Source organism: Carcharhinus amblyrhynchos, chromosome 12 (genome assembly GCF_965287045.1).
Source record: "Carcharhinus amblyrhynchos chromosome 12, sCarAmb.v2.hapA, whole genome shotgun sequence".
NCBI lineage: Eukaryota > Metazoa > Chordata > Chondrichthyes > Carcharhiniformes > Carcharhinidae > Carcharhinus > Carcharhinus amblyrhynchos.
In genome coordinates, this window is record NC_137335.1 from 5783626 (window position 1) to 5797160 (window position 13535).

General features: G+C 45.8%; 1 protein-coding gene across 1 annotated transcript in view; it reads right to left on the bottom strand.

Annotated features, from left to right (window-relative positions):
• Nucleotides 1–3029: 3029 nt before the first annotated feature.
• The window catches only part of ism1 (isthmin 1), a 57438-nt gene continuing 46932 nt past the window's right edge, over nucleotides 3030–13535 (bottom strand). The window contains exons 5-6 of the mRNA XM_080199720.1: nucleotides 6998–7087; nucleotides 3030–4212 (exon numbers count right to left, since the gene is read on the bottom strand). Of these exons, the coding sequence (XP_080055846.1) occupies nucleotides 3695–4212; nucleotides 6998–7087 (608 nt within the window). The 3' untranslated portion in view covers nucleotides 3030–3694. The remainder of the gene's footprint in view (nucleotides 4213–6997; nucleotides 7088–13535) is intronic.

Sequence of the window (13535 nt, forward strand, 5' to 3'; positions counted from 1 at the left end):
GGAAGATTACTCAGCTTACCTACTAACCACAAAGAACAGAACAAACTTAACCAGGCCAGTTTCCACCTGCCCAAAGTCACTTTGGAAGCAAAAACAAGGTGGCAGATTAGTACCTGAATGCCTGTAAATTGGGAGAGGGGAGTGTGCAGTGGGACCTGGATGTCCTTGTGCACTAGCTGCTGAAGGTAAGCATGCAGGTGCAGCAGGTGGCAAAGAAGGCCAATGGTATGTGGGTCTTCATTGCAAGAGGTTTTGAGTACAGGAACAGGGGTATGTTGTTGCATTTATATAGGGCCTTGGTGAGCCCACATCTGGAATACTATCTACAGTTTTGGTCTCACCTGAAGAAGGATGTTCTTGCTCTCGCGGGAGTGCAACGAAGGTTTACCAGGATAATTCTGGGGATGGCAGAACTGATGTATGAGGAGAGGTTGACGAGGTTAGGATTGTTTTTGCTGGAGTTCACATGAATGAGGGGGGGATCTCATAGAGGCTTATAAAATTCTAACAGGACCAGACAGGGTAGATGCAGGATGTTCAGATGGTGGGGGAGTCCAAAACCAGAGGTGACAGTCCGAGGATTCAGGGTAGACCATTTAGGACGAAGATGACACATTTCTTCACCCAAAGAGGGGTGAGCCTGTGGAATTCATTACCACAGGAAGTAGTTGATGCCAAAACATTGAATGTATTCAAGAGGCAGTTAGATATAGCACTTAGGGCAAATGGGATCAAAGGTTATGGGGAGAAAGCAGGATTAGGCTGTTGGATGATCAACCATCATCATGATGAATGGTGGAGCAGGCTCGAAGGGCCAAATGGCCTCCTCCTGCTCCTATCTTCTATGTTTCCATGTGCTGGGTTAAGTGGATTGGCTATGCCCTTTCGTGTCCCAAGATGTGTAGGTGAGGAGGATCAGTGGGGTAAATATATGGGGTTACGGGGATAGGGCCTGGGTAAGATGCTCTTCGGAGAATCAATGCAGACTCGATGGGCCAAATGCCCTCATTCCGCATTGTAGGGGTTATATTCTATGCTTAATGTCCTCCCAATTCATCAGCAAAGTGACGGAATAGTTCACAAATAGTCAAACAACATGTACTCATCAATAACCTATTTACTGGTGTACAGTTAACACTGGTTATTTGCGCCCCAGCCCAAGGACATTGGACATGTTCTAAACATCTTTTCTGGCACCAGCAGAGATCATTACCCAGCGATGATCACCATTCTTTGGTGGTCATGGTGGAGGGAGGAGAAATAAATCAGAGTATGAACTTACTTATCTGGATTAAAGACTAGCCTTATTTATGAAGTGTTTATCAACATTTAAAGTTGTAATCATTGCATCCATTATACACCCTTCCTGTGTTGCACCAGTGCCTTAGAAGGTATTTTTAAGTGTCCGAACTATTAAACATATTGGGTGGGATTTTACGGCCTCGCTCAACCTGAGACCGGAAAATCCCGCCCGAGGTCAATGGACCTTCCCATTGTCCACCCCTCACAATGGTTTGTGAACCATTCCCATGGCGAGCAGCGCGGTAGAACTCTGGTGATAGTCTTCACATTAAATTATCCTTTTCTTTTCACACACGTTTTCATCGACAGAAAAAATATTTCATTCCTATACTCTGTCTCGTCATTGTTTGAGATCTGACCCAGTACGGTGGTGTCATCAGCAAACTTGAAAATCAAACTGGAGGGGAATCTAGCCACACAGTCATAGGTGTAACAGTATTAATACTGATATTAATATTCTTTATATTGGCGGTGAGTTTTATAAAAAGGATTTCTGTAACGTATTGACGGATTTCAGTTTTTAAACACTGAGCAGCTGGGAATGGGCCATTGGATAAGATGCTAAGACAGGTAATGTCGTTCAGAAAGGATTCAAGCTTAGGGCAGATTGTGCGTCTGCTGCTGAACTGTTTGCAACTTGACATAGTGCTAAATAAATGCACCTTGTTTTGATCACCGGGGCTTCCTGGGCAGACTGTGTGATCAGATAAAGATCACAGTTGTTTTTCATCCCTCCGCGAAACGTAACCTTAAGCTCGAGTTAATATAAGGGACCGACTCAATGTTTCCGAGGGACTTGCGTCTAAAAGAAAACAAGAAGAAATTTAACCTGTGCTCGCATCTACCCATCCCCCCGCCCCTCCCCTCCCCAGGACATGAGAATGTCCAATGGTGGCTTTGGGATAGAGATTAAAAATAGATGCAGTCTGGGCAATGACAGTCAGGTTAGAAGGCACAAGAATGCCAGGCAATCCAGCCACCAGCAGCACCACATCTGAAGCTGATTTGTGTGTTCTGGCTTATAGAGGTCAACAGCTGGTCCCCCCGCAGGCAGCCATAGATCAAACGCTTGTGTGAACTGTACCCCACCGCCCCCCACCACCCTTCCATCTCTCCACCCCCCCACCCGCCATCTGATAGCAATGGACTGATAAAAGGTGCATGTTAAAACATTTCACACTGCGGAGAGACGAAGGGGAGAACGGGGGCAGGGGGCTGGGGGTTGGGGGCGGGGGGCAGACAATCTCTGAATTACACTTAAAAGTTCAGCAGCAATTTATTTTAAGATTTTCTTATGTAATACCCCTTTTTGTTAAGCCTTTGTTCTGCCCAGCTGGTTCTGAAGTCGAGATGGGTATCTGAAACGAGCAAAGCTGTGTGGTGTGTGTGTGTGTGTGTGTGTGTGTGTGAGCGAGCGTGCAGGCACATGCTCGCGTGAACATCGACTGCGTCTGCGTAAGCGCAGCTCGACAAATACTGCACAAAAAAAATGCAGACCCTTTTTAAAAAAAATCTTAAGAACATCTTTTGAAAGAGGGTTTCAATGAGGAAATTCTCACGTCGCAACTTTACAAAGTGAGATTCTCGGTAACATATTTTTGCATTCTGTATAAGCTGTATCTTAAAAACACGTCTCTCTCTGGAGGGACATCAAGAGCGTATGAAAGTCATGGGGGTGGTGAGGGGCTTTGATGAGGGGAGAAAATAAAGAAAAAAAAGGACAAAACTTTTAAAAGTGCCACTTCCTTTGTTTATAGTTGAATTCACCGAAAAGGCCTCTAACCCACAGAATGCTTTGAAAGCTGTGAGTTCCACACATGTGCACACATACACACACGCACACACACACACAAAGACATGCACACACACACACACACACACACACAGGCATGTGCACGTACATTTGCGGCACAAAGACACATGCACACATATGTATGTGCACAGAGATACGTGCGCGCACACACACACGCATACACACACGCACGCACAGATACACATACACGCACACACACCCTTCCCATTCCCTCTAACAGAATTAGATTAAACAAATGCGTTTCCCTTTGATTGCCTGCGTTCAGAATGGGGCACAGATTTCCCTTTGAACAAGTCGCCCGCTCCTGCCAAAAACAACAATCGGTCCTCAAAAGTTTGGAGCAGGCACCACGAGGCCTTGACAAGGACAAGGTGCCAAGTGCCTGAACTCTGCCCTGCGGTATCTTTAAAATGTTTTTGGGTGCCCGTATCCGGTGATCTGGATGTCTCTCTCTCTCCGCACACGCGAGAATGTAACAATTTCTCCAGATAGTGGCCGGTGAGCATTCGGTCTATTAATCCCAGCCGTGGGAAAGGTGGGAGGCGGGTAGGGAGCGGGGAGGGCTGGGGGAAACCACTTTTAATATTCCCTGGCTTCTCGGTACTGCCTTTCGTACACTTCGTCTGGAGGGTTATCTGTGCATTTTAGGCCATTATTCGGGGGCCTGACGTCGTTGTAGCGGCTCCAGTCCCCTTTGCAAATGATCCACGGGAGAATGTCCACTTTATAATGCAGGTCTGCGGAGAACTCGGTGCTGATAAGATTTGGCGTGCCACCGCCTTTGCCTCGCGTGATTAGTTGCATGTCGTCGTCATAGCAGCAGTGCTGGGCGGCTAGCGTGGTACTCTCCAGGGATAGCATGGAGCGGATGCAGTAGCGCGCCGTGGGTTTGTAGATCTCCAGCCGCTCTTTGGGGCCACTCGCGTCCTTCCAGCGGAAATCCTTCTGCTTGGGTCGGTCGAAGATATCGGTCGTGCTGTAGGCAATCTCCGTCGGGTAGGCGCAAGGGCAGCTGGGGAGGTCGTTCACAACTTTGTGCATATACTTCTTCAAGAACTCGCTCTTGCAGTTCATCCATCTTTCGCAGCTGTCGGTATCTGTAACGGGGCAGCAGCAGGGAGGGAATATTCACAAACGTTAGTGTCGCTATTGCAGAGTCTCCATGGAAAAACCTGCAAAGAACCTCTGCTTACAAAGCCACCATAATCATCACCGGAAACACAAACCTCATAAAAAGGAGCGGGGGAAGTGGTGGCACAGTGGTATTGTCACTAGACTAGAATCCAGGGACCCAGGATAATGCTCTGGATTCGAATCCTGCCATGGCAGATGGTGAAATTTGAATTCAGTAACAATCTGGAATTAAGAATCTATTGATGACCATGAAAACCATTGTTGATTGTCGGAAAAACCCATCTAGTTCCCTTTAGGGAAGGAAATCTGCCATCCTTGCCTGGTCTGACCTACACGTGACACCAAACCCACAGCAATGTGGTTGACTCTCTCAGATGCCAATAGGGGCAGTTAGGGATGGGCAATTAATGCTGGACCAGCCAGCAATGCCCTCTTCCCATAAAAATGAATTGAGAAAAAGGAGTTGAGTGCTTAGCCCTTTGAGCCTACTCTGCCATTCAATAAAATCATGGCTGATCTTTTAACCCAACTTTCAATGTTCACAGGTTCTGGCCATGCTAATTCTTAAGAAATATTCTGATAACTTTGCAGCTGGCATGTGGTTGGCAGAGACAATGTCACTCTGCTACAAACACTTGGTTTTAAAAAATAAATCTCAAACACTTGACAGGAATGACATATTCCAACAACAAAAAAACTGCTCACAAAATTGTCCCATTCTCATCTTGTAATCTCACTTCAGAGGCACGGTTCCTTAAGCTCATGATTAATAAGAGCACTTATTGCAAAATGTCTGAAGTTCCTGTGTAGAAAGTGTCGTTCCCATTTAAAAAAAAATCCAGTGACCCCCACCCCCGCATTCTGAGCGAGAACCTTTTAAGCAAAAGGCTGGGTAAACTGCAGAAAGGGGAATAATAATGAGATATCTGTATGGTGAGGGAACGGCAGCCAGACCTTGGGCGTGGCTTTGCTTCAAGGATTCTTGCACGTGTGATACGTGGGCCCCCCAACATCGATTATGACACCCAGGAGTCAGTGGCTAGTGCAAGAGGGAATGGCGACACCCCTGGTGGGTGTTACTGTGGCGACCAGTGGCTACAGCAACTTGGCGACACGTGCGCCAAAAGCAACAATCCCACAGAGTCACGGGGCAGTTTCAAGTGAGACCGAACTTGCCGCTCAACCATCATCAAAGGTGCACCAAAGCAAGACCAAGCACCACCACCCACCCCACTCCGGCCAACTCTCCCTGCAGTGAAATAGTACTCGGCACGCCATAACGTTCAAGAACAAATGGTGGCAAGTGGGATTAGTTGGGCAGGTCAGGGCATTTCATGCATCAGTACAGACCCGATGGACCAAAGGGCCTCTTCTGCACTGTAGTATTCTGTGATTTGCTGCACATCCAACATGTCTCATCGATGGCAGGATGCCACCAATTTCACCCACACAACAGCGCAAAAATTCACACACATTATTTAATTACTTCCCCTCCTGCTGTCTCTCTCGATCTCACAGCAGGGTAGAAATGGCTTCTAAGCCCCCGCAAATGTCCGACCACAACCAGCTACAAGGAAGTCCTCAGAATTGCCACAGGAGTGTTCCCCCTTTCCCTATCCCACCCATGCAGAACAGTTCATTGGTTCAGCTCCTTACAATAACGTGGGTGCTTCAACCATGTGGGGACGACTGGCTTTGAAGATCCCGCAAAACACTCAGCAATGGGCTGCCATCAGACTCTGTTAAATCAAAGCCTTGCCAACCCAGCACACATTTCACTCACAGTCATCACTTCATCTGTTGCACAAGGGTAACATTGCCTGCTCTCGGAGGCAGGATGGGGGTGGGGGGAAAACAGCCCAACAATGGTGTGTCAGTGTTGTTGGGACTTCATCCTTAACTGAAACGTCCATGATACAACTTGTGAGGGTTACTCGAATCTTCACATTGCCAAAGATTAAAGATTAAGACTGGAAGATCCCGCTGGCAAGACCATAAGACATAGGAGCAGAATTAGGCCACTCGGCCCATCAAGTCTGCTCCGCCATTCAATCGTGGCTGATATTTTTCTCATCCTCATTCTCCTGCCTTTTCTCCATAACCCCTGATCCCCTTATCAATCAAGAAACTATCTCTGTCTTAAGACCTGGGCTCCACACCCTTCTGTGACAAAGAGTTCCACAGATTCACCACTCTCTGACTGAAGAAATTCCTCCTCATCTCTGTTTTAAAGGATCGTCCCTTTAGCCTGAGGTTGTGCCCTCTGGTTCTAGTTTTTCCTACTAGTGGAAACATCCTCTCCACGTCCAGTCTATCCAGGCCTCGCAGTATCCTCTAAGTTTCAATAAGATCCCCTCCTCATCCTTCTAAACTCCAACGAGTGCAGACCCAGAGTCCTCAACTATTCCTCATACAACAAGCTCTTCATTCCAGGGATCATTCTTGTGAACCTCCTCAAGACCCTTTCCAAGGCCAGCACATCCTTCCTTAGATACGTGGCCCAAAACTGCTCACACTACTCCAAATGTGACGGGCTGAAAAATTTCAGCCAAGGTTTCCTATCCTTCCTGTGGGAAGACAATGTCCTTCTGATGTGACGCGTGCCCTAGTAACACTCGGATGTATAGCTACAAAGTGGGACTGATTCTTCTGTTCACTGCCACATGACTGGATTCATTTGTTCTTGAAAACAATTTACCTTCAAAAGGTGGTCTTTCAGCTTTACATTCAACAAGAGCAGGAACTTACCGATTCCAAAGAGTTCTGTCGCATTTATATCTTCACCTCCAGCCATTAGACTCATTTCAGTGGCCGCAGTTTTGAAAGCGTCTTCAATTCCTTGGGAGAGGAGGGGGAAGTCAGAGGAAAGAGAGGGTTTTAAAGAGTCAGTGAAATAAAGGAAGGAAGGAACCAAGACTTGCAATTTCGTAGCGCCTTTCACAATTTCCCAAAATGTTTTAGAGCCTGTTGAAGCGCAGGCATGGTTTGGAAACACAACAGCCAACAAAAGAAACATTAGAAATAGCAGCCATTTGACCCATTGAGCCTACTCCGCCATGCAGTAAGATTGTAACTGATCCGATCTTGGTCTCCACTCCACTGTCCTGCCTCTTACGCCTATGACTGTGTGGCTAGATTCCCCTCCAATTCGATTTTCAAGTTTGCCGACGACACCACCATAGTGGGTCAGATCTCAAACAATGACGAGACGGAGTATAGGAATGAAACAGAGAATCTGGTGAACTAGTGCAACGGCAAAAATTTGTCCCTCAATGTCAATAAAACAAAGGAGATAGTCATCGACTTCAGGCAGTATAGTAAAGGACATGCCTCTGTCTACATCAATGGGGATGAAGTAGAAATGGTTGAGAGCTTCAGGTTTTTAGGTGTCCAGATTACCAACAACCTGTCCTGGTCCCTCCATGCCGACGCTATAGTTAAAAAAGCCCACCAATGCCTTTACCTTCCCAGAAGACTAATGATATCTGGCATGTCAGCTATGATTCTCACAACATTTGCAGATGCACCACAGACAGCATTCTTTCTGGTTGTACCACAGCTTGGTATGGCTCCTGCTCTGCCCAAGACCACAAGAAACTATAAAAGGTCCTGAATGTAGCCCAGTCCATCACGCAAACCAGCCTCACATTTATTGACTCCATCTACACTTCCAGCTGCCTCGGTGAAGCAGCCAGTATAATTAAGGAACCCACGCACCCCACACATTCTCTCTTCCGCCTTCTTCCGTTGAGAAAAAGATACAGAAGTCTGAGGTCACATGCCGACTGATTCAAGAACAGCTTCTTCCCTGCTGTCACCAGACTTCTAAATAGACCTACCTTGCACTAAGTTGATATTTCTCTACACCCTAGTTATGACCATAACACTACATTCTGCACTGTCTCATTTCCTTCTCTATGAACAGTATGCTTTGTCTGCGTAGTGCACAAGAAACAATACTTTTCACTGTATACTAATACATGCAACAATAATAAATCAAATCTAATCAAAAACCATAACTCTCAACTCCCTCATAATTCCAAGAATATATTCAGTAACCCAGCCTCCACATCTCTCTGGAGCGGAGAATTCCAAAGATTCGCACCCCTCAGAGAAGAAATCCCTCATCCTGGGAAACTCTCATTTTGAAACTCTGGCCCCTGGTTCTAGATTTCCCCCCCAGCAGGGGAAAACATCCTCTCAGCATCTACACTGTCCAAGCCATCCCCACCCTGCAGAATCTTACATGTTCCAATAACTGAAACTCCAATGTGTACAGGCCCAACCTGAGGTGGCACAGTGGTTAGCACTGCTGCCTCACAGCACCAGGGATCTGGGTTTGATTCCCGGCTTGGGTCACTGACTGTGTGGAGTTTGCACGTTCTCCCTGTGTCTGCATGGGTTTCCTCCCACACTCCAAAGATGTGAGGGTTAGCTGGATTGGCTATGCTAAATTGACCCTAGCGTCAGGGGGACTAACTAGGGTAAATGCATGGAGTTCTGGGGATAGGGCCTGGGTCGGTGCAAATTTGATGGGCCGAATGGCCTCCTTCTGCACTGTAGGATTCTATGATTCTAATCTGCTCAACCTCTCCTCACAAGGCAAACTCCTTAATCCCAGCAATCAACCTGGTGAAGCTTCTTTCAAATGCCTCCAACATAAGTATAGTTGGTTTCGCTCAGTTGGCCGGACAGTTGATTCATGTTGCAGAGCAACGTCAACAGCACAGGTTCAATTCCCATACCGGTTGAGATTCATAGAATCCCGACAGTGCAGAAAGAAGCCATCAAGCCTGCACCAACAACAAGCAAACCCAGACCCTATCCCTGTAAGCCCACATATTTACCCTGCTAGTCCCCCTGATGCTAAGGGGCAATTTAGCACGGCCAATCAATCTAACCCGCACATCTTTGAAGTGTGGGAGAAAACCAGAGGAAATCCACGCAGACACGAGGAGAACGTGCAAAGTCCACACAGACAGTCACCCAAGGTTGGAATTGAACCTGTGTCCCTGGAACTGTGAGGCAGCAGTGCTAACCATTGCGCCACCATATTCCTGAAGGCCTGGCTTTCTCAGCCTTGCCCCTTGTCTGAGGTGGGGTAACCTTCAGGCTAAATCACCAACAGTCAACCCTCCCCCTCAAAGGGGAGAGTAGCTTATGGCTATCTGGGACTACGGTGACTTTACTTTTAACCCTCCATAAGTAAATAGACAGCAAAGCTGTACGTAGTATTCTAGGTGTGGTCTTACCAACACCCTGTACAGCTGTAGCAAGGCTTCCCAACTTTTATGCTCCAGAGTCCTTGCAATAAAGGTGACTTGCCTTCTGGAATACTTGCTGTACCAGCATGCTAATCTTTTAATATTTCATGTACAAGTACACACAGGTTCCTCTGTGGCAGAGTATTCTCCCCAATTAAAATATTTGGAGTTGCTATTCTTCCTGCCAAAGTGGATAACTTCATGTTTTCCTGCATTATATTCCATCTGCCAAATATCAGCCCACTCAATGTGTATCACTAAGCAGACTCTTTGTCTTCATTTGCTTTCCCACCTTTGTACCTTCAGCAAAATTCATCGATAATGGACTCGGTCTTTAATCATCAACGTCGATTGGCAATAGTTGAGGCTGTGGCACTGATTTCTGCGACACTTTGCTACTTAGAGTTTGCCAGCTATAAATTGGCCCATTTACCCTGACTGTCTATCAGTTAGCCAATCTTCTAGTCATGCTATTACCCCAACACCATGACCTCTTATCTTCTGCAGTAACCTTTTCAAAATGACTTTTGGAAATCCAAGTACATGACGTCTACTGGTTACCCTTTACTTTATTTATTTGTCACAAGTAGGCTTACACTGCATTACAGTGCAATGAAGTTACTGTGTAAATCCCCTAGTCGCCACATTCTGGCTTCTATTTGGGTATGCTGAGGGAAAATTTAGCATGGCACCTAAACCAGCACATCTTTCGGGCTGTGGGAGGAAACTGGAGCACCCGGAGGAAACCCATGCAGACACGGGGAGAATGTGACCCAGCGACCCAAGCCGGGAATCGAACTCAGGTTGATGGCGCTGTGTGGCAGCAGTGCTTGTCACAGTGCCACCATGCCACCCCCACCCTTCTTGCTACACTGCCAAGGATCTAAACACAATTTATTTCTAAACACTATTTTCCTTTCACAACACCTTGTTGATTCTGCTCAATTATACTTCAATCTTCTAAAAGTCCTGCTCCTACTTCCTTAACAATGAAGTTTAGCATTGTCTTAAAAGCAGCAGTTAACCGGCCTATAGCTCTCTGCTTTCTGTTACCCTCCTTTCTTGAACAGGGATGTTACATTGGCAGGTTTCCAACCCACTGGGACCATCCCAGTGCCCAAGGAATTTTGGAAGTTTACAATCAATGCATCCACTGTCTCTGCATTAGTGATAATAACCAAATGGAGGAGGCAGTGACCTAGAGGTATTATTGCTGGACTATTAATCCAAAAACTCAGCTAATGTCCTGGGGACCCAGGTTCGAATCTCACAATGGAAATAAAAAATATCTGAAATTAAAAATCTACTGATGACCATGAAATCATTGTTGATAGTTGGAAAAACCCATCTTGTTCACTAATGTGCTTTAGGGAAGGAAATCTGCCATCCCAGTCTGACCTACATGTGACTCCAGATCCACAATGATGTGGTTGACTCTTGCCTGTTCTCAGGCAACTAGGGATGGGCAATAAATGCTATGTTTTAGTCCAACCTATTTATTTGATAATATACTCACAAGCTTTCGGGGTTAGCCCCTTCGTCAGGTGAAATAGGTTGGACTAAAACCTGGTGTTGTCAGACTTTTTACTGTGTTTACGCCAGTCCAACGCCGGCATACCCACACCAATAAATGCTAGCCAGACAGCGACGCCCATGTCCCATGAATGAATTTTTAAAAATTTGTTCTAGTGATTTTGATTGAAAAGGGCAAGAACAAATGGGGACAACTCCCCTGTATGCTTTCAAACTAATACCATGGGATCATTTACACCTATGAGAGAGGGAGCATTCGGAGTGCTTACTGTCTCATCTAAGAGGCAACACCTTCAACAGTGCAGCCCTCCTTCAACAGAGAGGCAGGCTGGGTTTTGTACTCAAGTCCCTGAAGAGGAGTTTATGTCCACCAATTCTGGGGGAAATGTACAATCACAAAGCCAAGACTGCGTACATCACGGTACTCATTGGCTGGCATGGTGGCACAGTGGCTAGCTTTGCTGCCTCATAGCACTAGGAACCCTGGTTCGATCCCAGCTTGTGTGGAGTTTGCACATTCTCCCCCTGTCTGCGTGGGTTTCCTCCAGGTGCTCCGATTTCCTTCCACACTATGAAGATGTGCGGGTTAGGTGGATTGGCCATGGTAAATTATCCCTTGGCGTCAGGGCAATTAGCAGGCTAAATATGTGGAGGTTACAGGGATAGTGCCTGGGTGGGACTGTGGTCTAGGTAGACTCGATGGACCAAATGGCTTCTTTCTGCACCGTAGGAATTCTATGAATCAATTAAAATAGCATTTTTAAGATAATAATTGAAGTTTTCAATGTTTTAATACGTTTAAATAGTAAACTCTCACTCATGTTCAGCTTGCAATAGTTACTGAAGAGTAGCCACATTCAATCAGGAGGGATTATGAAGTATAGTGACACATTCCTTTTAGTCCTACATTTGCGTTTAATACAAAGCTATCCATCAAGGGGACTATTAATCTGCCAACCATTAACAATGGGCGTATAATTACAATGAGAGAGTTTCTTATTTTTTATTATTTGCATTAGCAAGGCAGATATGTTGAAAAGTTGGTTTCCATAAGTAATAATTTGAGACTGAGTACGATATGTTGAGGGCAACTGCAATAGAAAGAGGAATTTAATGTCAGATGTAAAAATTGCATCAACTATCTGTAATTTGGTATTTAAACACCACAAACGTCTTAGAAGTTCTGTGACTTCTATAAGGGGAAAATTAGTAACTCGTATATACTTCCAAAGTCGTAATAATGACTTGGCCACCGGAGTTACGCTTTGAACTTCTTTGCAGAAACTTTAATTGGAGGAGCATGAAAAGGGTTGCTCAGTAATTAGTTAGAAAGTCCTTAAAGGAGAACTTGAGCTAAATTAGTGAGTCTGAGGTGTGCAATGCGTGCTGTGCATCTGGTGGTCAAAGCTGAAATTGGCCCTACCAGTGCCACTGAAACCTGGAGTTGCTGTCTGGCTCCTCCTGTCTGGGCAAATATCATTTTTTTGCAGACTTCCTACGCTAGCTCCAATCAGGATTATTAAGGGTAAATCTTGCAGGGCTCCCTGCCAATCTTGCATGCAGCCGCAGAGTGCCAAAGGGACACAAAGCGATGGGGAGAATGCCTGCAATTTTTCCAGAATGCAATGGCTACACCTGCTGACCTACCAGAATTGATGCTAATAAATCAGGAATAATTTAATTCTGGCTGAAGGGGCATAAGGCAAACCCACCCACAGATATGTATTTGTAATCTCTACCTAAAAGGGTCAAGAGCAGCAGATGCATGGGAACACCACCCCATTCCCTTCCTAGATGACTTGGAAGGACATCTAAAGATGTGCAGGTTAGGTGGATTGGCCATGCAAAATTGACCCTTTAGGTCAGTGGGATTAGCAGGGTAAATACATAGAGTTACGGGGATAGGACCTGGGTGGAATTAGAATCATAGAGATTTACAGCATGAAAATAGGCCCTTTGGCCCAACTTGTCCATGCCACCCCTCTGTTTATAATCACCAAGCTAGTCCCACTTGCCCACATTTGGCCCATATCCCTCTCTCCCAATCTTACCCATGTAACTGCCTAAACGCTTTTTAAAAGACAAAATTGTACCTGCCTCTACTACAACCTCTGGCAGCTTGTTCTAGACACTCACCACCCTCTGTGTGAAAAAATTGCCCCTCTGGATCCTTTTGCATCTCTCCCCTTTCACCTTAAACCTATGTCCTCTAGTTTTAGATTCTCCTACCTTTGGGAAAAGATGTTGAGTATCTAGCTGATCTATGCCCCTCATTATTTTGTAGACCTCAGTAAGATCACCACTAAGCTTCCTACGCTCCAGAGAAAAAGAGTCCCAACCTATCCAGCCTCTCCTCATAACTCAAACCATCAAGTCCCGGTAGCATCCTAGCAAATTTTTTCTGCACTCTTTCTAGTTTAGTAATATCCTTTCTATAATAGGGTGATCAGAATTGCACACAGTATTCCAAGTGTGGCCTTACCAATGTC